The following is a 21,827-nucleotide window of genomic DNA, read 5'->3' as shown; positions in this document are numbered from 1 at the left end:
GTAAATGCAAGTAGCAAATAATATATAAATGGAATACAGCTCTTTGAAAAAATCGCATGGAGGTCTGATTTGAATGACAGCTAGCAGAACCAATCAGATCATGTAATTACCATTAGAATTAACTTAGCTTGGCTGTTAGCCTGGTCGGGAGCAGGCTAGCTTCCAAGTATAAATTCCCATGGTAACTTATACGTGATCTCTTCTGTGAAACCAAGTCAAGGCTATGTTCATCCAGGATAACCCAGTAAGCCTGTCTAAATCCCCTATCTTGGTTTTGTGAAATACCCCCCTGGTCTAACTGCAGGCGTCCTGTTCCTCGCTGTATTGCGGCTTGTATACACATATTTCCCATTTACTAACAAAACTAGATGCGTGCGCAGACTTGGGGCAGAAGACGGCGGATGGCCGGTCATAACGTTATAAAGTTAACCTAATAACCAGCTGCTGTAAGCTACAATACAATTTTGTATGCCACTGTTGTCTAAATGATGATAACATCTCTTTTCAGAGTTTATTTCAGAGTTTGTTGTTTGTTTTTATTATTAATATAACATCATATTTTTGGCGGTTTTGGTGGTTTCTGGCCAATAAATGCACTACATTCCTGAACATTCTCTATCGTCATTTCGAATAGTGCTGTTTTCGGCACTAAAATGCATTTTAATGTTTTCAAGGAGAGCTGCTGCTTAGTGCTGTTCATGGTGCTTTCTGCCCCTTGTTAGCGCGCGCATGTTTTCGTGAAATGTATGTATAGGTAATCACAAGAATCGGATTCACACACCTGATCTTCAGAATCCCCATTTGCCATATCAATTTCAAACTTACCATCCGCCATCGTAGTTACTTATAAGCTTTCTCTGCAGACCACGGCCCTAGTCTGTTAGCTTAGCTTAAAAGGAAGATGCTGGAAATTGGTTTTAGTTTCTGCAAGTGAAGTCCCACCCACTGATCTGTAATAGGTCTGTAGCATGGTGTGTGTGCCCTCAGAAATGCACCCCTGAAAGAATGGTCAAAAATCCCATATACACACACTCCTAAACCTTGTGGAAAGTCTTCTCAGAAGAGTTGAAGCTGTTATAGCTGCAAAGGGTGGACTGACGTCATATTAAACCCTAGGGATTCAGGATGGGATATGACTGAAGTTCATATGTGAGTGAATACTTTTGGCAATATACTGTAGTGTAGCTCCGTATTACATTGTAAAACTAGATGTAAGTAACACGTGGGGCCCTATTATGCAGACGGCGCAGTGAGCTTTCGCGACTTGCGCAACCTATCATTACTATTCTCTGCGAACGCATCCTTTTTCTTTCCAGCGCAAATGTACGTTCTCTAGATAGGAGATGATATCGCGCCCTAACTGGCGTGTCAGTGAAGAGAAGAGGTGTGGTCCGGTGCAAAACTCGCCAGTCGCTAATATATGGATGCAGAAAGTAAGTGCGCAACTGACTAGGAAAAACCTAGTATAATTAAATAATATTTGTCCGCTTCTCGGTTTTAGGTTTGTGTATTGATCAGTAACATAGCCTACATAGCATAACAACATCCACATGCAATAATACAACAACAACGTCTAACAGTGACCTGCTCATTTAGACAACATTACACAGCCCTATGGCTAAATTACCTTTAGTTTTGTTCTAGCGTACGTTTAACGTCTGACATTAAACAGCTGTAGCGTTCTGACAATTGTCTACCATGTTATTGCTTATTTGGAATAACTCCTCTAGCTGCCTCCATCCTCCATCCTTTCTGTTTTGTTTGTTTAAAAGAACTTGCGATATCCATGATGAGTAGGCTAATGAGTTAGTGAATTAGCTTCACATTGTGTACTGATAGCCGAGTATAAGAAAACAACAAGTAGTCTAGTTGCGCGCCTGCGTGCGTAATCTCTCCTGTTCAAACGAAATGTGTACGCGTGGATATAGCTCTGCATTAAGTTAATTTTGATAGCGTGTTGACTGAAACGTTGACTAACTAACGTGTTGACTGACTTTACTTAAAATAGAGAATTGTAAATAGCCTGATGGCAGGCAGCTAATGGGATGCTGTGCATATTTGGGAGGGTACGGTATGGTATGCCAAATTGGTGTGAATACACACACACACAAGGGACATTTTCTCTTGTTGTTGAGTAGCCTGATGGTACACACAGTGCGTACGGACGTAGGCCTACACCTGCAGGCGCGCCTGATGATAATGATCAATAGTGAGAACTGGCTTCTGGTGCGGCTGCTGCGTTCATTCTGAAATCATCTATTTAAGTCATAAGCCCTGAGAGACCGTAGGCTAGTGCCTAAAACCCCCCTTCTGTTTAAAATCAGTGTAAACTACGGACTCGAGTGGCTTATTGCTTTTCTAAAACGGTAACTATACGTCGATAGCAAGATTTCATGAAACAAAGGCACAGCAACGAAAAATGTAACAATGTATATAGATAATCATTCTTCCGCCAAAAAATATTTTCTCCATATGAACGGTTGCCATGCAACAGAGAGACGCAGCTACTTTTGTGCAAGTTGTGGTAGCGCATTAACGAAATGCGGTCAAGGTGTATGTTTGTGTTGGATTGTTTATAACAACATCGAACACGATTCAGTCAATCATCATCAAGGACCGGAACTATCTGTGTTAGTAAATAATATTCACACATCATGTACATTATTTTCACAATTTTCCAGCATAAAATTTGGGAAGGCTTAGCCTTCCCATGCCTCCTTTACGTGCCCCCCATGCCTCACGCACGAGCAAATCGGTCTCTTCTGGAGTCTTTCCTGACGCCCAGGTAAATCCGCCATGATAATACCAACAGGCCATGGAACAATGCGCCAGGCTTTTAAAGGGAATGAGAGTGTGAAATCTAATTGGTTTATTGCATGCTGCGCCCAAAAGACACCCACGACTAATTAACTAAATGAAGACAACCCCTTTTGACTGTGTGCCGAGCGCAATGTTCGCTGTTCACGCAGCCATTATAGCCTTTTGCGCTCGGAACGCCCCCAAAGAAACTTGCGCGTTTGACTTGCGACAATGCGCATTTGATCCTGAGAATAGAGCCCATGATGTTACAGTTGCAGTTTAGGAAGTAGCGGATGGGATCAACTGGAGAGCCTTTCTTTATTTGCATCACACACACACACACACACACACACACACACACACAGGGCCGGTCCTTCCTACAGGCCATCAAGGCGACCGCCTAGGGCGCCAAATTGGTTGAGGGGCGCCCTAAAGCATCTTTCTTTCTTTTAACAAAATAAGAAACGCTGGAAACAGAAAGTCATTACAAAGTAGCCTGCAAAGCGGAGCTAGCGTCTTCAATTGTAAAAGTGTGGTCTCATTATAGCCCGATAAACCCATGTAGGCTAGAAAGACGCATCATACGCATACGGCGTATGATTTCGACAGGTGTGTGAGCGTGTGTCAGTCAATTAACAGTCTGCATAATCTTTGCAACGTAAACATTGTTGCAATGTCATATCTGCCTCGTTTTAACGGTTACCTTACTACAATGCTGAAGAGAAAGTAAGTGTAGGTCCGGTTCCAATAAACAAAACTTATCTAATAGGAGTCCTATGGCTGACGCGTGTTCTTATAAAAAGTCTTGTCTTCCAGTTAGAGTTCTTGAATGTTTATTGTGACAAACAGCACAGTTCATAGGCTACTCATACAATTGACACGACCAACATGGCCAGAAAAAACGTGGAACTCCAAACATCTCATGCAGTGCATCATTCAATCACGTTCTTAACAAAAAACTAAAAAGTCTTAAAGTGACATGCACCTAATAAAACAACACCTAGGGCCTAAAGTGTAATCACACTAAGTAAAGTTGCACCAAATTATATCCTGACATCAAATAAAACTAGAGATGTAATTCCAAGGAAATTACGAGTGCATGAAAATGCAAAAATGATGAGGACTTTTATTTTGAAACAGTTGTGGGTAGAGGAAACAGTTGAACAGGATATGTAGTCTTAAGAGAGCCAGAAAGCCTGAGACAGAGAGTTGCTGCCAGGTGGCTTTGAACACCTGGCTTAAGATTCTAATTGCTTAACGACTTTATTGTGATGTCATAATCCAATGTTAAGTCTATGGGAGAAAAAATGTTTTTAAAAATTCATATAAATTAAACGATAAAGTTTTCAAATATGAAATTTACATAGTTGAAGTCACCTAAGTAAGACCTACACAGTGCAGTTTGAATGAAGTTTCTACGTCGAACGGTTGAAGCTGAATTGAACGCACAAAAAGTGTCTGAAGAAGAACTAGAGATGTAATTCCAAGGAAATTACGAGTGCATGAAAATGCAAAAATGATGAGGACTTTTATTTTGAAACAGTTGTGGGTAGAGGAAACAGTTGAACAGGATATGTAGTCTTAAGAGAGCCAGAAAGCCTGAGACAGAGAGTTGCTGCCAGGTGGCTTTGAACTCCTGGCTTAAGATTCTAATTGCTTAACGACTTTATTGTGATGTCATAATCCAATGTTAAGTCTATGGGAGAAAAAATGTTTTAAAAAATTCATATAAATTAAACGATAAAGTTTTCAAAGTTGAAATGAGATGGGGTAAAACTGAGCGAATGAGGATTTACCACTGATCTATAAATAGGTAATTGAGATAGTTAGGTGTTGCTAAGACATATATGGTTGCTAGGTTGACGTGGCTTAATAAATGTTCATAGGCAGATAGTTTAATAGACATAGTTTAAGGGCTGTGTAGAGGTAGACAGTTTCATGGATGTTGATAAGACAGATAGTTTAATGAATGTTGATAGACAAATAGTTTAATAGACATAGTTTAAGGGCTGTGTAGAGGTAGACAGTTTCATGGATGTTGATAAGACAGATAGTTTAATGAATGTTGATAGACAAATAGTTTAATGGATGTATAGGTAGATTAATGGATGTTGATAGGAGGACAGTTTAATGAAGGAATAAATAGTTGGAAGTAAATGGATGGAGAGAAAGTTAACATTACTAGGGTGATTGCGATGATTTCTATATTGTTGCAAGGGTAATTGAGATAGCTGTTAGGTTTATCATAGGGTATTCATAGTGGTTACTCTGCTATGTAGGTTGCTAAATTAGGTGGAGATTCCTAGGTGGTAATTGAATCAGACATGAGTGTTGATAAACAGAAGGACAATTTCCAAACTGATCATATATAGATAACACACCAGCATGGAGCTCTTGAACAGTCCAAAGGCAAACTAGGCTTAGTTTATTTTATAACCTAGGCTACTGTAACATCGATATTATGTTGTGATATGAAGTCATGCATTTATGGTTAAACCATGAATGGTTGTTTTTTTTTTTGCTACAATAAACTCTGCAATTTAGCATGAGGGCACGAGGGATCACAGCAAGAGATAATTTGAGTAGACAATATGCGTGGATAAATTTACTTTTTTAGAAATGGTGAAATCTTCAGAGGTCATTCTTTTACCGTCTATCATGCAGGCTCACATTGCCTACGTTAAGCATCATAATTGTATTGCATTATCGTAACTGTAGAAGAGCTAGGGTGTGCATTGCACACAAAAATCACAGTTAGGCGACGCCGACGTTATTGGCTGAATGATTAGGTCTATATTTTTCAAATTGATAAAATATTCAACGGTCATTTCGGCAGGCTGTGTAGCCGAATTACATTGATATCATATTGTGATATCCTCTTTATTCGGTTGTTAAGTCCGACGTCACGGACCCAGCAGCTATTTTGTGAAAAGACGTTTATTAGCGCAGCCAGACGGGTTTTGCTACTTGTAAACTTTGTCATCACCACCTTCGTTTTAGCGGTTTTAAAACAAAATCGCTAATCTTTAACAAAGTAATCACTGTAGCTATGCAGCCAGATGATATATGAATGGGTAACGTCCTGAAATAGTTGTGTCCCTTTAAGGGGAACTTAGGGGTGGAGTTGTAGGTACGTGTGTTTGTTTGAGCAGGTCGTCGGAGTCGGAGAGTGAAGGAGTTGGACAGAGAGGTCTGTTAAATAATGCTCTGTTAAAAGCGTCAGTTGTGGCTAAAACAGCAACTCGGTTGTGATAAGCTACTTGGTTGATAAATAAAGCACGGGAAGTTTCCCTCAAGTGTGACAAAGTGTCTGGAGTATTACAATATTCATCCTGGCTGTACAATAGGCTATTAACGGTGGTAAACATTTAAATGTTATGCCTAATCGCCTGCCAAAAGACGGGGATCAACACCGGGAGTTGACATTGATTCAGTGAAGTTAGCTTTATTTACAGCTGAACTATCTAGGACTCTCGTGGTCTGCGTTATTTTAATTCAAGTAGCCTAGGCTAGCAATTTTGCCTGGCTTGATAACGTTAGGCTATTTGTTTTAGTCGGAAATAGTTTGGTTTGTTACCTTAACCGCACTTTGTGCGTATTTGCCAGATGTGCTGCCAGATGTGGACTAATAATAGCAGAAGCAAGCTCGGACCAGTCGTTTGTTGCCTACATAGCCTGCTAGTTAGCGAGACAGTCTGGTGCTTCAGATTATACCCAGTGGTTTATCTATAATGGGTCAACAAGCTAACAAGCTAACTCTACCATAAGAGAGCTTACGTTAACCTACAATGATCTGTGTGTCCTGAACACATTTATGTCGCATATAAACAATAAACCGTATCAAAAATAAACCATTAAAAGTGGTCAAGAAACCTTAATTCACATTTAATATTTCCAGTTATGACCCCCAGGGCCGCCGCCATTGTTTTATGATTTTTTTGTTACTCCTGCCTCTGTGTACAACGCAGGCTTCTGATTTGCTCTGAGTGGTTCACATTTGCATAGAGATTCTATGATGTCATCATCGCAATGTTAAGTCTATGGGGAAATTTTAATAGTTTTTATTTAATAGTTCAAAAAGTATAAAAGTCACAAAGTTGAAAAAAACATAGCTGAAGTCACCTAAGTAAGACCTACGCAGCGCAGTTTGAATGAAATTTCTACGTTAAACGGTTGAAGCTGAATTCGACGCACAACAAGCGTTGAAGAAAAATAACCTATAATAAGAATACTTGGGATAACAGTAGAGTGCATTTTCATGCACTCTAATAAGAAGAAACCGGATAACAGTAGAGCACTCTAATAACAGAGGCCTATCTGACGGTTACAGTCATCATTCTAAATAACCTATGGCTGTGAGTTTTAATAGTTTTCATGCATGTCTGGATAACAGGTGAGGAATGTTTTGGAGACATACATGTGTTTTAGGCATAGTGCTGGCCCTAATCTTTGACTGAAAGTGCGCAGAATTTATGCATTTACATAACAGTATTTAACACTAGAAGCGCCAAGCGCCGGTCATTTGACCGCTGACGCGTATTACTAGAAGCGCCGTGTAGGTTTGACCTAGATATACCTAGAACTGCCGGGCTGCGGTCATTTGACCGCAGTGATTACAAAAAAAAAATCTTTTCACTCGATTAAATTCCAGGACCCTACGTTCACGACTTTTCCTAAATAAGCGTGTTTGGTCACCCAGAATTTGTACGTGATCAAAAGCACACCGGTACAAGCTAGTTTAGAGCTATTTTGCGCTCACTTACAGTATGTGACAACACTATGTTGTCTCGCGTTCGGCCATGTTTGTCCAGGCTGCTATTCTCTTTTCTCACAGCAGATGTCGCAAGGGTTTCCTGTCAGTCGGGCATGAGAATAATATTTTACCATAAAACATATAGTTTATATATGTGCAATATGTATTATATATGTGATTTATTTTAATAACTATTTTTCATTTACATGGCATAGCCTAGTCTATGGAGGCGATTTACAGTGGTAAAATGCGAGTTTGTTTTGAAAACGCTGCGACGTTGTTCTATTAGGCAGGCCTACATGTGTAAAAAATATTTTCGTCGTAGCCTATTTATGTACGTAGGGCGCGTATGCCTACGTACATTCATAGTTGTATATCTTATCTTCTATTTGTAGGCTATCTTTTAAAGCTCAGACTAATGTATAGGCCTAAGCATTTTCTTACATATTTGCTGGACTGACTAAGTTACGTACACCTACTCAAAATATATAAAATGTCAAGTGGCGCAGCGATAACACCCCTGTCTCCTACGCCAAGAGGCCCGGGTTCACAACTAGGCAGGAGCGAAATATAGTAGCTCATTTTGACTGAATTCATTGACCGTTTTTCAATGTCGACGAACAATTATTTTTTGTTAATGGTTTTTAATAACAAACTATCTGAAATAAACGGATGAATCACAATACTGTTTACCATTAACAACAAATAATTTCGCCAGCCAATCATTTTCTAATCCAAATTGAGCCGCCATCTGACAAACTTTGGCTAAGCCAGTTAGACTTTTTGCATCTAAAAATAATTGTAATGTAGCGTGTCTAAGTTCGTAAAAGTGTTGTTTCTGATAGGCTCTGTTACCTGGGCCAATGGTTGGGGTGGGGGTGATATGTGTGTTTTAGGGAAAAATCAGTGGGAAGATTACGAGGAGACGTGTGTGAGTTGGGCTCCTACTCTCTGTGTATGGCCAGGCATCACCAAATGGCGGACCGCGGTCCGGGTCCGGACCCAGTGACGGTTCTGTCCGGACCCATTGAAATTGTCAGCCTAATATCATCAAAGAGCATCGTCCGTAGCCAAGCCAATCAACTCGAGTGTTTACCTTTCAGCAACAGAGAATAGGCCTGGTGGTAGAGAGAGGAGATGAGAGAAAATGGCTTGCTCAAAAATTAGAAAACAAAACGAACTGTTAAAGATGAATGGACGGACCAATACGTTCGTTCTGCTGTGAATATGTGCTGTGAAACTGTAGCGACGTTAGCGTCACTATGAGATCAAACACGGTCTTTTGAGGAAAGGTACGCGCAGAAGTCCGTGAGGGCAAGTAACACTTGAAAAGCATTCCGAACAGACAAACAGACAAACAGACAAACAAACGCAACCCCCGATGAAAACATACTCTCCTCGGCGGAGTAGGCTAATAATTATCAAATTGAAAGCACACTATGACAGGTCTACTCGTGTGATCACGCATGCATTTACAGGCAAATTAGTATTCGTTAAAGATTGCGTGGATTTTGGTGCAACACAAGAGAGCATTTAGCGATGGGACAGCTGTGAATGAGTGCTGAATGCGGCTGCAGAAACGTTAAAGATCCCATTGTCAGCTTCAACAACAAGAAAATCTGAACTATTAGCAGAGGATGTAGAACGCAGCATGCAAAGGTATTTTTTTTTCTTAAAGATCCACTTTTATTTTATTTAAAAGATTCGGAATGTTTTACATTAGGCCTAGGCTACTTGAAATATAGGCCATAAGTTCAGGCTGCTCAAATTTTAATTGAATACCCCTGGTGTATGCAAAGAAGTTCTTGTGGCGTGGCTGTGCCCGACAACAGTCATTATTAAAAGTACTGGTTTGTGATAAACTGTCTCATCATTAACACAGAACGTTACAATATCATAGAGACACACGCGAAAAATAAACGATAGCCTATAAACGATTCCCACTGGATACACCACTGTGGCATAGACAACTGCCTCCCCACCCCCACCCCCTCTCTCTGCCCCCTGCAGCTGTAGGCTGGTTTGTTGTTTACATGCAACTCGTGGAAGAATGCGCAATCATGTTTCATCGCATATGCGCGTTTCAGAATGTTCGAAAACGCCAGCGTGCGTGTAGTTGTGTGAATAGAAAATAATAGAATACTTTATTGATGCCTTGCTCAAAAGGACTTCTGCCATATACAGGTCGGGCGAACCAGCAACTCTTGGGTGTAGGGGCTGTAACTCTAACCAGTGGGCTACTGCTTTGCCTTCTCAAATTGTTAAAATGTGTGTCTCAATCCCGAATCCCGAATTCACATAGAAGTAGTGTAGGCCTACATTGTAGAAACAATAGGCCTGTAGCTTTTTTTCAGCAGACATCGAAACATAGCCTACACATTCCCAAACGGATAATATCTTTCACTCATCATTTTTAATTCTCGCGCCTATGCCTGCTCAGCATAGATCTCCCCCCCTCCGAGGTAGCTAGACCCTACAAGATCCCTACAAGATTTTTACACAGCCTACATGTGTAAAAAATATTTTCAGCTGAAATTCGAAGTTTTGGCCAAAACATTCACGGCTAACGTAACTTCAGTGGGGGCAGGGAGGTAGACTTTGTTGTAGACTCCCCTAAAAGTGTCTAAAGGTCTAAAGCTGCCAGTTACAACTGTCGTTCAAAAACAATTTACGATTAGATAGTTGTCTTTATTAAACTGCATGTGTAAAGCTTGATATTATTGGGAGGAATTATTAACCTTATTATTAGCCTTCCAAAGCACTCTTCCTTCGGAAAACATTGCAGAAGCCCGCTACTTCTCTCTTCCACGACTCCAAAACAAAACTGTTATCTGTCACAGCAATAGGCAAGTCGATTTTGAATCACAATGGTCAACGTTTCAGCACTTTTTTTGGATCGTTCTGACGGTAGCCTACCTTTATGACTAGGTGCAACGACTTGATTATTTTCAGCCGATAACTGAATGTTATAGCCTATTCGTAGATTAACTGCACTCAAACTACCGTGTGTGATATTGACCTTTATAACAATCTCCAAAATATTAAAAACGAATAGCCTATTCATATTTATTAAAAACGAAATAGGCTAAAAAAAATACTACGAAAAAGTTGAAAGTCAAGTTTGCTTAAGGTTTGTTCAAGAACTCCTCCAGAGTTTTTACCTCAAACAACACAAATAAATGAACAGATAGCCTACCTCAAACGTGCTGTATGTCATAATGAAACGACCACAGACTATCAACACGGTTTGACACGAATGAGACATGGCTTAGTGCAAACTGAATCTATGACCAAACGATTGGATTCGTGCTCGAAGCGCCATCTAGCTATCATTATGTGTAAGTGACAGCGTCCCAGTCTAAGGACTCAGCGGTCATTTGACCGCCTCACCGCGCTTTAAGTAGTTCACACCAGCACGGCGCTTCTAGTAGGTCGTCAAAGCGGTCAAATGACCGGGGCGCGGCGCTTCTAGGTATAAGTGGGTCAGAACGGCCCGGCGCTTCTAGTGTTAATTTTCTAAAATGTTCTCGGCAGAGACACCCCGGAACCCCCGATAAAAATCTCAGTATCGCCTAGGGCAGCCAATGGGCTAGGGCCGGCCCTGCACACACACACACACACACACACACACATGCGCACACACACATACACACATGCGCGCGCGCACACACACACACACACACACACACACACACACACACACACACACACACACACACACAGGTGAGTGTGTAGGTGAGAACAACATTCACCAGTCATGATATGCACCATATCTGGTATTTAGAGAACTTTTGATATTTGTTTTTAAAATGTTCCATGGCTGCTGTCATGCAATAAATCTTTGTTTTGGCAGGAATGACCCTGTGGGACCCCAATGACCTGGAAAAGGATACAAGGGAAAGACCACAACCCAACAGTAATTTTGAAATAGTAGCATCTGATTCAATCGAGGATAAATCTTCAGCGCTAAATGTGGAAGCCTCTCTGAAAGCAAGTTTCTTGGGTGGACTGGTACAGGTTGAGGGGTCAGCCAAATACCTAAATGATCAGAAGACATCCAAAAAACAGGCCAGAGTAACTTTGACATACAAAACTACCACAAGGTTCCATGAACTGTCAATGAATCATCTTGGAAGAGGTAACATAAAACATCAATATGTGTTTGATAAAGGAATAGCAACACATGTAGTCACAGGTATACTTTATGGCGCGCAAGCCTTTTTCGTCTTTGATCGTGAGGTGTCTGAAAAAGAAAATCATCAAGACATTCAAGGCAGTCTGAAGGTGATGATCAAGAAGATTCCCTTCTGTTCTGTAGAGGGTAAAGGTGCCCTGAAAATTGAAGACAAGGACACAACACATGTTGAAAAGTTTTCTTGCAAATTCCATGGAGACTTTAGTCTTCCGAAAAATCCAGTTTCCTTTCAAGATGCAGTTGAAGTATACCAAAGCCTGCCAACATTACTGGGAACCAATGGAGAAAATGCCATACCAGTGAAGGTCTGGCTGTTGCCACTGACAAGTTTAGATTCTTCCGCAGCTAAACTTGTCCGTGAGATAAGTATAAGACTTGTTCAAGAAGCACAAACTGTCCTGGAAGACTTCAGTGATCTGGAAATGAGGTGCAATGATGCAGTGACATCCACTACGGCACAGCAGTTCCCAGAGATTGGCAAAAAACTTAAAGCTTTCAAAGAAATGTGCTCTGAGTTCAAGCTGGAATTTCAAAGAAACTTAGCAAAGAAACTTCCATCAATCAGAGGAGGTGGAGAAGAGGAGGCTGAGCTCATAGAGATCCTGAAGAAAATACATTCTTCTCCTTTCAACAACAAATGCCTGAATGAATGGATGGACTGTAAAGAGAGGGAAATCAGCTTCTTAAAATCTTTCACTAAAATGATGAAAAACACCCAGATCCTCTCATCACAAAATCAGTTGTATGAAGAAAGTGCAGAGCATACTGTCTGTTTTGTTTTCACCTCATTGGGAAATCCTGAACTCTATCTCTCTGCTTTATCAAACTACTTAAAAGGAGCGACAAAATCTGACGACCCCCAAGATGCACATACTCGTGATGTTGAGAGGGAACAATGGTACCTTTCAAATGAAGTAGCAGATGAAATGAGGAAGAAAGCAAAGCTCTTCAGTGATTTTGCAGATGCCAACAAAGAGAATGAGAACATTAAGTTCTTTACAGTGGGTATAACAAATGAAACACAGAGAGGTTCAAGCATCTACCTTTATAAAGACAGCTTTGAGGTCAGTAAAAACTTTGAGCCGCCTTCAAAGCCTGAATGTGTGACAGCAAGTGACATAAACCACAACAGTGTAACACTGAAGATCTCCCCTCCCAGATTTGGCACAGACAACATCACCTCTTACTCTGTTGAGTATTGTGTCAATGGAGAGGATGGATGGGAAAAACAAACAGTACCAAAGGCTGATGAAGTTACATTGAGTGATCTGAACCTAGACACAGAGTACGAGTTCAGATGCAGAGCAGTGACCTCAGCGGGAGTTGGGCCAACCAATGCTGTCAGAGATGCAATTAAAACTTTACCTTGCAGTCCACCTGGCAAACTGGAAGTTGAATCAAACTCTAGTGAGATATTAGTCAGCTGGGAGAAACCTACAGAACTTGGGCAGGATGTCCAGATATTGAGCTACACTGTGGAGTATGCGAAAAAAGGTTCAGAGTGGAATCAAATGATGGCAAGAGGTGAAAAAGCAGTAATTGAAAGTCTTCTGCCAGAGACACAATATGTTGTCAGGGTCATATGTGATTGTGGTATAGCTGGCAGAAGCAAGGAAAGCATCACAGTTGATGTCTTCACAGCTAAGCGTAAATTTGCTCGTCTTGCTGAATTCCTCAAACAAATTAGCACCTCAAACCCAAACTCAGTTTATCAACTGCCTCTGGAAGAAGAAGATATAGACATAGATGGCTGCCAGAAGTATATGCTTGGTAAAGAAAGCATGAGGCAAAATCGGACTATTATGGTTCTTGGAGCAACCGGAGCTGGGAAATCCACCCTCATCAATGGCATGATCAACTACATTGTTGGGGTTGAGTGGAAAGACAATTTTAGATTTAAAGTAATTAATGAGGATCAGTCAACATCACAAGCTCACAGCCAGACCTCTGAGGTCATTGTGTACAAAATTAACCACCAGGAGGGGTTTAAAATCCCTTTCTCTCTGACTGTTGTAGACACACCAGGGTTTGGAGATACAAGAGGAGTAACAAGAGACAAGCAGATCACAGAACAGATCCGGAGGCTCTTCATCTCTGCCAATGGAGTCAGTGAGATTGATGCCGTGTGTTTTGTTACTCAGGCCTCTCTTGCACGGCTCACAGCAACACAGCGATACGTGTTTGACTCTGTGCTCTGCATTTTTGGCAAAGATGTGGCAGAAAACATTGCGATGTTGGTGACATTTGCTGATGGTCAGCAGCCACCGGTTCTTGAGGCAATAAATGTCTCTGAAGTACCGTGTCCAAAAAATGAGTTAGGACTTCCCATTCACTTCAAGTTCAACAACTCAGCATTGTTTGCAAAAAACAGTACCTGTGATGAAGATGTTGATGAGGACAATGACGGCTTCACTGAGATGTTTTGGAAGATGGGATCCAAAAGTATGGAGAAATTCTTCACTGCTTTGGGCAAGATGACAACCAAAAGCTTGCTTATGACCCAAGAGGTCTTAAAAGAACGTAAGCAGCTAGAAACAGCCATTGAAGGATTGCAGCCACAAGTTAAAGTAGGATTAGCAAAGCTGGAAGAAATTAAGACAATCAAAGAAAAGATCAAAGAGCACGAAACCATCATGACTTCAAATGAAAAGTTTGAGATTGAGGTGGATATTATTAAGCCAGTGAAGAAACAGCTCACACAGAAAGGAGAGTACATAACCAATTGTCAGAAATGTCAAATAACATGCCACCACCCATGTGGTATTGCAAATGATAGTGAGAAACGTGGTTGTGCAGCAATGGATGCAAGAGGAATGTGCAATGTCTGTCCTGGCAAATGCATCTGGAGTGTGCATTTCAACCAGACATACAAATGGGAATATGTTCCTATGAAACAGAAGCAGACACTGCAAGAGCTGAAACAGAAGTATGAACAAGCTACAAAAGAAAAGTTGACTGTTCAGGGCCTGATTGAGAGACAAGAAGAAGAGATTGCTAACCTTCAGGACATGATGGTGTCCCTAATGAATCAGTCAGCCCACTGCATAACTCGTCTGCAAGAGATCGCCCTGAGGCCCAACCCTCTGACCACTCCTGAGTACATTGATCTGCTGATTGAAGGAGAGAAATCAGAGGCCAAACCGGGCTACGAGGCTCGAATTAAGTCTTTGGAGGCAATGAAAGAGAGGGCAAAACTCATCTCCAAGGTAGCAAGAAAAGACAAACTCAAAAAAACAGATGAGGAATTGTCTGTGGAAAGAAAGGAGAAGAAAGAAAAGCAAGGCTTGGCCAAGAAATTTCTTGATTTCTTTGGATTGTAGGGAAAGGCATTATTTGATCCTCAGGTCAACAGACTTGTTAGCTGCACTGTGAATAGTGGCAACAGAGCTCTATATGGTATACTTACCTGTATGTCACGAGTGTTTTTTTTTTAATTGTTATTATTATCAAGGAAAATTGCTTGTCTGAAACATTTGGAGACTAGCCCAGAAATCTAGACGCACCCTTTTTCCCACCCCTTCGATTGAGCCCTGCCTATGGTGAGTTCCCATAACCTACATCTTGATGTGGGTCTGGCTCGTCAGGCTATTTGGAGCTATTGTTGGTGTCATTCATTGTTACCTATTATTAATCTACATCTCACTTCTTTATCAATAAACTGTTTAGTCATTTTCTTATAATATGTTTTTTGATAAATTAATTGTTCAGTCTCTTCGATTTGCGAAGATCTTTCTTAGTAATAAAGATGAAAACACAATTGCTGATAATAATTTGACATCATTGAATTGCATTTTATTTGTATTTTACAGATTAAAGCTGTGAAATACTTTGAATTTTAATCGAATTGAAATTTAATTTCCCCATGGGGATCAATAAAGTATCTATCTAAATACTGTCTATAATGTCTATGATGTTAAACATAAACTAAAGCATAAGATATAGTTGTTGCAATCGAATAGTTTTATGTTAATTCTGGAGGGAAGAAATGCAGATGCTAGAAAATCCCTTAATAATTATGTTTAAATTGTTTATTAAGATGTTGGTAACTGTTGTGGGAGAGAATGTAATGTTTCTCTGTGTTCCTGAATGTGGTAGAGATTATCATGTTTTCCTGTGTGCCTTAATATTTTGTGTTAAGATGTAACAGTAAATGATGGCTAATGGCAACAAATGGCTGTTGGATGTTCATTATTTCATTACTGTCTGTTATTTAGTTCCTCTCTGCTCAATACCATGAATGAATGATCAGTTTGGTAAAAATACATGATACCAGTAGGGGGCAGCACAGTATGAATAAGTATGGGCTTAGGCTTACTGTAATATCTTGGATATGGTTTTGAATACTGTAGGCATTACACACTGATCAAGATATGTATCCATACTGCACTATGCTCTTTGGGTAAAATAAAGAATCTGATCTAAACTGAACTGATCCAAACTAGTGTCAGGTAAATATTATGTAGCCTACACAGTGAGGCGATGGCACTTCTAGATTCAGAGATCTCGTCTGATTTATACTCTTGGCTATGATTAGTGTAAAGAAAAAAATAATTGGAGCCTACACCTGCAACACCTACACACCGTATGAGACCATTTTGATGCTGATGGCAAATCAAAGAAATCAAGGCTATTTAGTAGGTCATCACCGCTGTGACTCACACAATTAAAGGATAAATGATCTGAACTGCATGCACTTGGGGCCATTCAGTGCATGTTTAGCTTCAGGAACAGTGTGGGCATACATTTTAAAACGAGTTATTTATTTGTCACAGATATTTATACAAAACGGGGAAATGTTAATGTGTAAATCCATGAAAGCACACATTTGACTCTAACCGCTGCATCCATACAAGCACCTTTTCCTTCCCCACAGTCCCAGCGAGACACCACTGGTACATTCAGATTTAGCATGTCATAGCAGTGTTAGATTAAAGACCACAAGAAGCAGAACTAAACTCAGAACTAAATTCAGTTCCATTTTATTTATGGTTCTGGTTCTCAGCAGATGTTTTTTTACATGAACAAACAGCACTATCACTTACTACAGTACAAGAAGTCAGGTGAGGTGGCAGTGAGCCTGACTATCACCAGACCAAGCTCAGTCTTATAGTTCAAATGACTCTTCGCATTTTGATAGTCCTTCAACCAATCAGACCAATGATTCAGGTGGATAAGGCAGTTTGCGATTGGTTGCAGGGCGAAATCAAATCCCCGGCAGATCTGGCTGGGTTTGCCCAGGTGGCAGTGATAAGGACAAAGAAACACTTCAGCTGAACTCAACAAAAGAGGGGATCCAACCCTGTGCTATCACATTGAAGATTAAATTCCATGTTGTTAGTCGCTTTGGCTAAAAGGAGTCAGCACCCCCCCCCCACACACACACACACAGAAGTAAAATCACTCTACAAGACTATAAACAATTAGCCTAGAAATCTAGACGCCCCTAGCGGCAGCAAATGTAATTTGGCTGGCGGGGCAGTCTAGGCACGATCCATTGAGGCAGGGAGCTGAGAACCCCCAGCACCAGCGGGCCAATCACAGGGCTTAACATAATGGTGACTAACATGCGACCAGAAGTTGCGACGGTAACGCATCCTGTTATTTGAAAACAAGAAGATGATTCGTTTAGCATTATCCTATTGCGTGGAGAGGGAAGGTTACGCATCCTGCTGCTACTTGAAAACAAGAAGATGATTCGTTTAGCGTTATCCTATTGCGGGGAGGGAATTTGAAAGACAACTGTTTATCCCACCCCTCCGATTGAGCCCTGTCTACGGTGAGTGTCCAGACCCTATCTTGATGTGGGTCTGGCTCGTCAGGCTAATAAACAATGTTATTTCCTGCAGTAAAAGGGAAGTGTGAGGTATGAAGCTATTCCAGTGCATATGCAATCCCACCTGGACACCTGGACACATCAGTACATATGCAGCCCCACCTGGACACGTCAGTGCCCTGTCAGTCAGCCCTATCATCAGGGCTTTTGATGTTGTGTCTTGAGGTCATGGAGAGTAAATACATGATTTCAATGTCCCCGATGTTCTTCATGAAAAAGCCTTGTTGTGTTGTGTTGTGGCTGTGTTGTTGTTTTCATTTTGAGATAAAAAAGACAAGCTACTGTTCCATGCTGACTTCACGGAGGTGGAACAAGCAGGATCAGAGCACCTCTTAGATGCACATCAGTGATCATCACGCACCCACACATTGATCTGTTGACTGCCGCAGCACACTATGTATAACAATGTATCGACACCAACAAATTAGGCTTTGCAATTACATTATGTCAGCATGTATAGCATGTCCAGCGCCAGACTTGCACCGGGGCCTTGCGCAACTACGCTACGCTACTGCTTTGCACACTAGCACTTTAAGCACTTTGCACTCGTCACTTTAATCACCTGCATCATGTGATGTCAGGTGTTCAATCAGTATAATTAGTATATAAGTATGGGCTGCTAGATACCTGTCTTATGTCTGAGGAAGGGCTGTTGGCCCGAAACGTCACAATGTGGTGAATAAAAGAAAGAAAGAAATCATTTAGGAGGGAATTGAACTCACTCCAGGCACAAGCCTCCTCCTCAGTGGGGTGAGGGAAGGGGATCATTCACTCATGCTTGAGGTAACAGTGTGGTCCACTCCTGCGCTCTCAAAAACAGAACTTGGTGTTTCCCGCTAAGACAGCTATTCCCCAACAGGTTAATATCAGGCTTGACTCATCTTCATTGATGCCAACTGGACAGGCACATTACTTGGGGGTCGTACTGTAATTGATGACCGACTTCACTTTTCTGAGCATGTAGCCTTAATTGTAAAATCATGTTGTTTTGTCCTTTACAACATTAGGAAGATCAGACCTTATCTGATGCAAGCCATGGTTATCTCCGAACTAGACAAACGATTGTAATTCATTGTTAGCTAGCCTGCCTGCTTGTGTAGTAAGATCATTGAATGAATGAATGAATTAATGAATGAATGTTTTGCACTCAAGGGGGCCACATTGAACATTTAAGCGCAGACAATAATAAATAACAATAATAAACAATTAAAAGAAAAACACACCAAGCATCCAACACCATGGTTACAGTGGATTGTGAATTCTTCAATCACACATGTACAGTAACTCCTCTCCGAGTTCCTCTCCCTTGGCTTCCCGTTGTGGCCAGAGGGCCTACAGGATCTGCTCCCTGCCACCTCAATTCTATGATCAAGCGGTCTTCTGATGAGTATCTGTTGTGTCAACAGCCATAAACGCTGTAGGTCAAATTCAAGACTATTTTCCTCAGTGGTTCCTTGTTGGTGGAGTGAGTTGCCCAGTGCTCTCCCTTCCTGTGATAGTTTTGGGTGTTTTAAGAGAGGTCCAAAGGCCTATCTGTTAATTAAGTGTTTATTATGAGTTATGGTTGGCACGTTATATTATAGTGTCTTATAGTATTTGTATTTTTCCATTCTTTGTTTTCATTAGGCTATTGATTGCATTGAAATGATTGTTTATCATTGCTATTCTCTTTAATGTAGTCTTACCAACTTTTTAAACTATTGTATTGTTTCATTTGTGAGTCGCTTTGGACAAAAGTGTCTGCCAAATCCCATGACCATAACCATAGCCATAACTTGCAGGCTTTTCCTTACACTGTAACTTTGGTACCCTTTGTGCGTGTATGCCTGCTTCATAAAAACACTCATCTCTGGAAACAGAAATCTTGTCAAGTCTCGTCCTACGCTGTATGATGTGGATGATCACTGGGAAATATTCTATAACTTGGAGGGAAAGATGCATGAACTTTGACCGGCCCTGACACAGGGAAGTGGTGTAACCTAGCAGACAAAGGTCAGAGGTCATCGACCCCTCACCTCCACCTGCCCACCAACCGACCTTTTGAAGTGGCAGAAATGTCCTCAGACCCGGAACATGCTCCCACCGCCTACGGGCCAAAGATCTGCCCTGGAACAGCCCCCCCCAACAGCCTGCTTGACATTCTCTCTACATTTATTCACATACAGTACTGCCTTTTAAGAGGGATTAGAGCCAGCACCAGTGAGCTAGCACCCAAGATGTGTCTAAAAAGATATATAGTAGGATGCGTCTTATAGCCATACACTACAGTGCCCATACACAAGCAACGCCCACAGACACACTGCAATCAGGAAAGGTCAAGATCAGTCAGTCTCTCTCTCTCTCGCAGTGTGGGTGGGTGAATACCAGTGTGTGTGTGTGTGTGTGTGTGTGTGTGTGTGTGTGTGAGAAAGAGAGAGTGAATGTGTCGGTCTGTGTGGGCGTGTGTGTGTGTGTGTGTGTGTGTGTGTGTGTGCGCGCGCGCAAGTTTACGCGTGCTAGAGGTATTGATCGTTATTCTAAAATATGTGGAATAGTGAGACACAAGAAAGGAATTAACTTAGCAAAATAATTTAATAACAACTGAAATTTCAAAATAATGTGAAACAATACAATTTTGACAATTTTATACAACAAAGTTGTAAGAGGCAACAAACACAGAGAAAACAAATATCTTGCCCACGTCGCCCGGGTCAGAACCACATGCTGCTCCACAACGGCACACACTACCCTCTTTTTAAAGAGTTCATACTGTACAAAACATGACCACACTAATGCAAATACCAACAACAAGCCATGGCATGAGGTCTATAATGAACTCATTCAGTGATGTATCCTCTACTGAACATTTGTGTAACGCTTTTAAGCATGTTATTCAGATGGCCATTAGAAAACAAAGGCAACCCCATGGTAAAATAAGGACAAGAGATAAAAGACCAACCATGTTGCTGCTTCTATTAACATACTGTAACATGTGCATCTCTTCAGCCCACACTAATGCATGTTACTGTAAATAACAACCAGTGGAGTGAAATGCATTATGGAGGTCGTCAGTGATGTTTCCATCGCTGAACCTTTGTGCAAGGCTTTTAGCATAGCATGTAGTTATCCCCAGTAGAAAGGACGAGTACTACCACCCACCCAGGGCACCGTGGCTAAATGATAATACATCCGGATCCACATTACTGGCGTACACCTATTAGGCAGCCATTGTTCATCTTTTTTTCCTCCAGGCTATTGTATTGTAATAGCCATTTGATTGAAACACGGACCTGGGTTTCATTTGAAGTCATTTCTCAGCCTATTTCACTGGGACACAAATTCATTAGATTACTGCATCCAATAGTAATTTACGGGGGAATAGTGGTGGACTTCTGCATCCTATAGTAATTTATGGGGAATAGTGGTGGACTACTGCATCCTATATAGTAGCCTAATTTACGGGGTATAGTGGTGGACTGAACTGAGAAGCTTGATGAACACAGAGTAAAATAAACACAGAGTCACTTTTCACATAACAGGAGGCGTTGTGTTTGTGCTATTTGTTAATACGTAAAAGTGAGTGTGACTCATTCTATTACAGCACACTAATGAAGGAGTCTTTTTACCTTCTCAGCTTGGAATTGTGTAAAACCTTGACAATCCTAAAGGAGTCTTACTTTGTAATTCAAAGGATCAGACCTTTACTTAATACAATAAGAAGTTATAATTTGTGATTTTTAATTTGGGACATGGATAACTAATAGTGAAAGAGTTGCTGGTTGTTGTTGGAATTTTCTGTGCAATCTCGGAGTTGATGCAGTCCCCTGCTCTTACTCTAAGGGGCGCTACATTTCACCTCTTGCCGGGAGATATTGGGAGCTGATGGAATGGAATTGACTGGATTGGCTCAAATATTCTTTACGCTATTGATTAGACTGATCTAGTTACATTGAGTGAATCAATGATTTCCTCATCTCCTGTGCTGACAGGTTGATTATGGCTATGGCTATGGTTATTTAGCAGATTAGGCTGCAGTATATTGGAGATTAGTTGTCATGGGGAAACAAAGACTATGGAAGTGTTTTTTTGACCTCGATAATTCATTATCTCCCATTAAAAAAAAATAAAAAATAAAATCCTTCAGAATCTGCTGCATCGACCTTACAGAGACTGAACTGTGAACAACAGAAATGGTGATGATCAATGAAAGTGCAGACCTAACATAAACATTCCAATACTACATCTTTTGCATACACTGGCCTGTTACA

At 41.0% G+C, this 21,827-nt stretch overlaps 1 protein-coding gene across 1 annotated transcript; it reads left to right on the top strand.

The window, feature by feature from the left end:
- Positions 1–11,370: 11,370 nt before the first annotated feature.
- LOC134099104 (uncharacterized) lies at positions 11,371–15,082 on the top strand. Its single transcript, XM_062551845.1, has one exon. It carries the CDS (start codon positions 11,408–11,410, stop codon positions 15,065–15,067), a length of 3,660 nt encoding a protein of 1,219 aa, XP_062407829.1. The 5' UTR covers positions 11,371–11,407; the 3' UTR covers positions 15,068–15,082.
- The last annotated feature ends 6,745 nt before the right edge of the window (positions 15,083–21,827 follow it).

The sequence above is a fragment of the Sardina pilchardus genome, chromosome 13 (assembly GCF_963854185.1).
Source record: "Sardina pilchardus chromosome 13, fSarPil1.1, whole genome shotgun sequence".
NCBI classification, from domain to species: domain Eukaryota; kingdom Metazoa; phylum Chordata; class Actinopteri; order Clupeiformes; family Clupeidae; genus Sardina; species Sardina pilchardus.
This window is presented reverse-complemented; position numbering and strand designations above follow the sequence as displayed.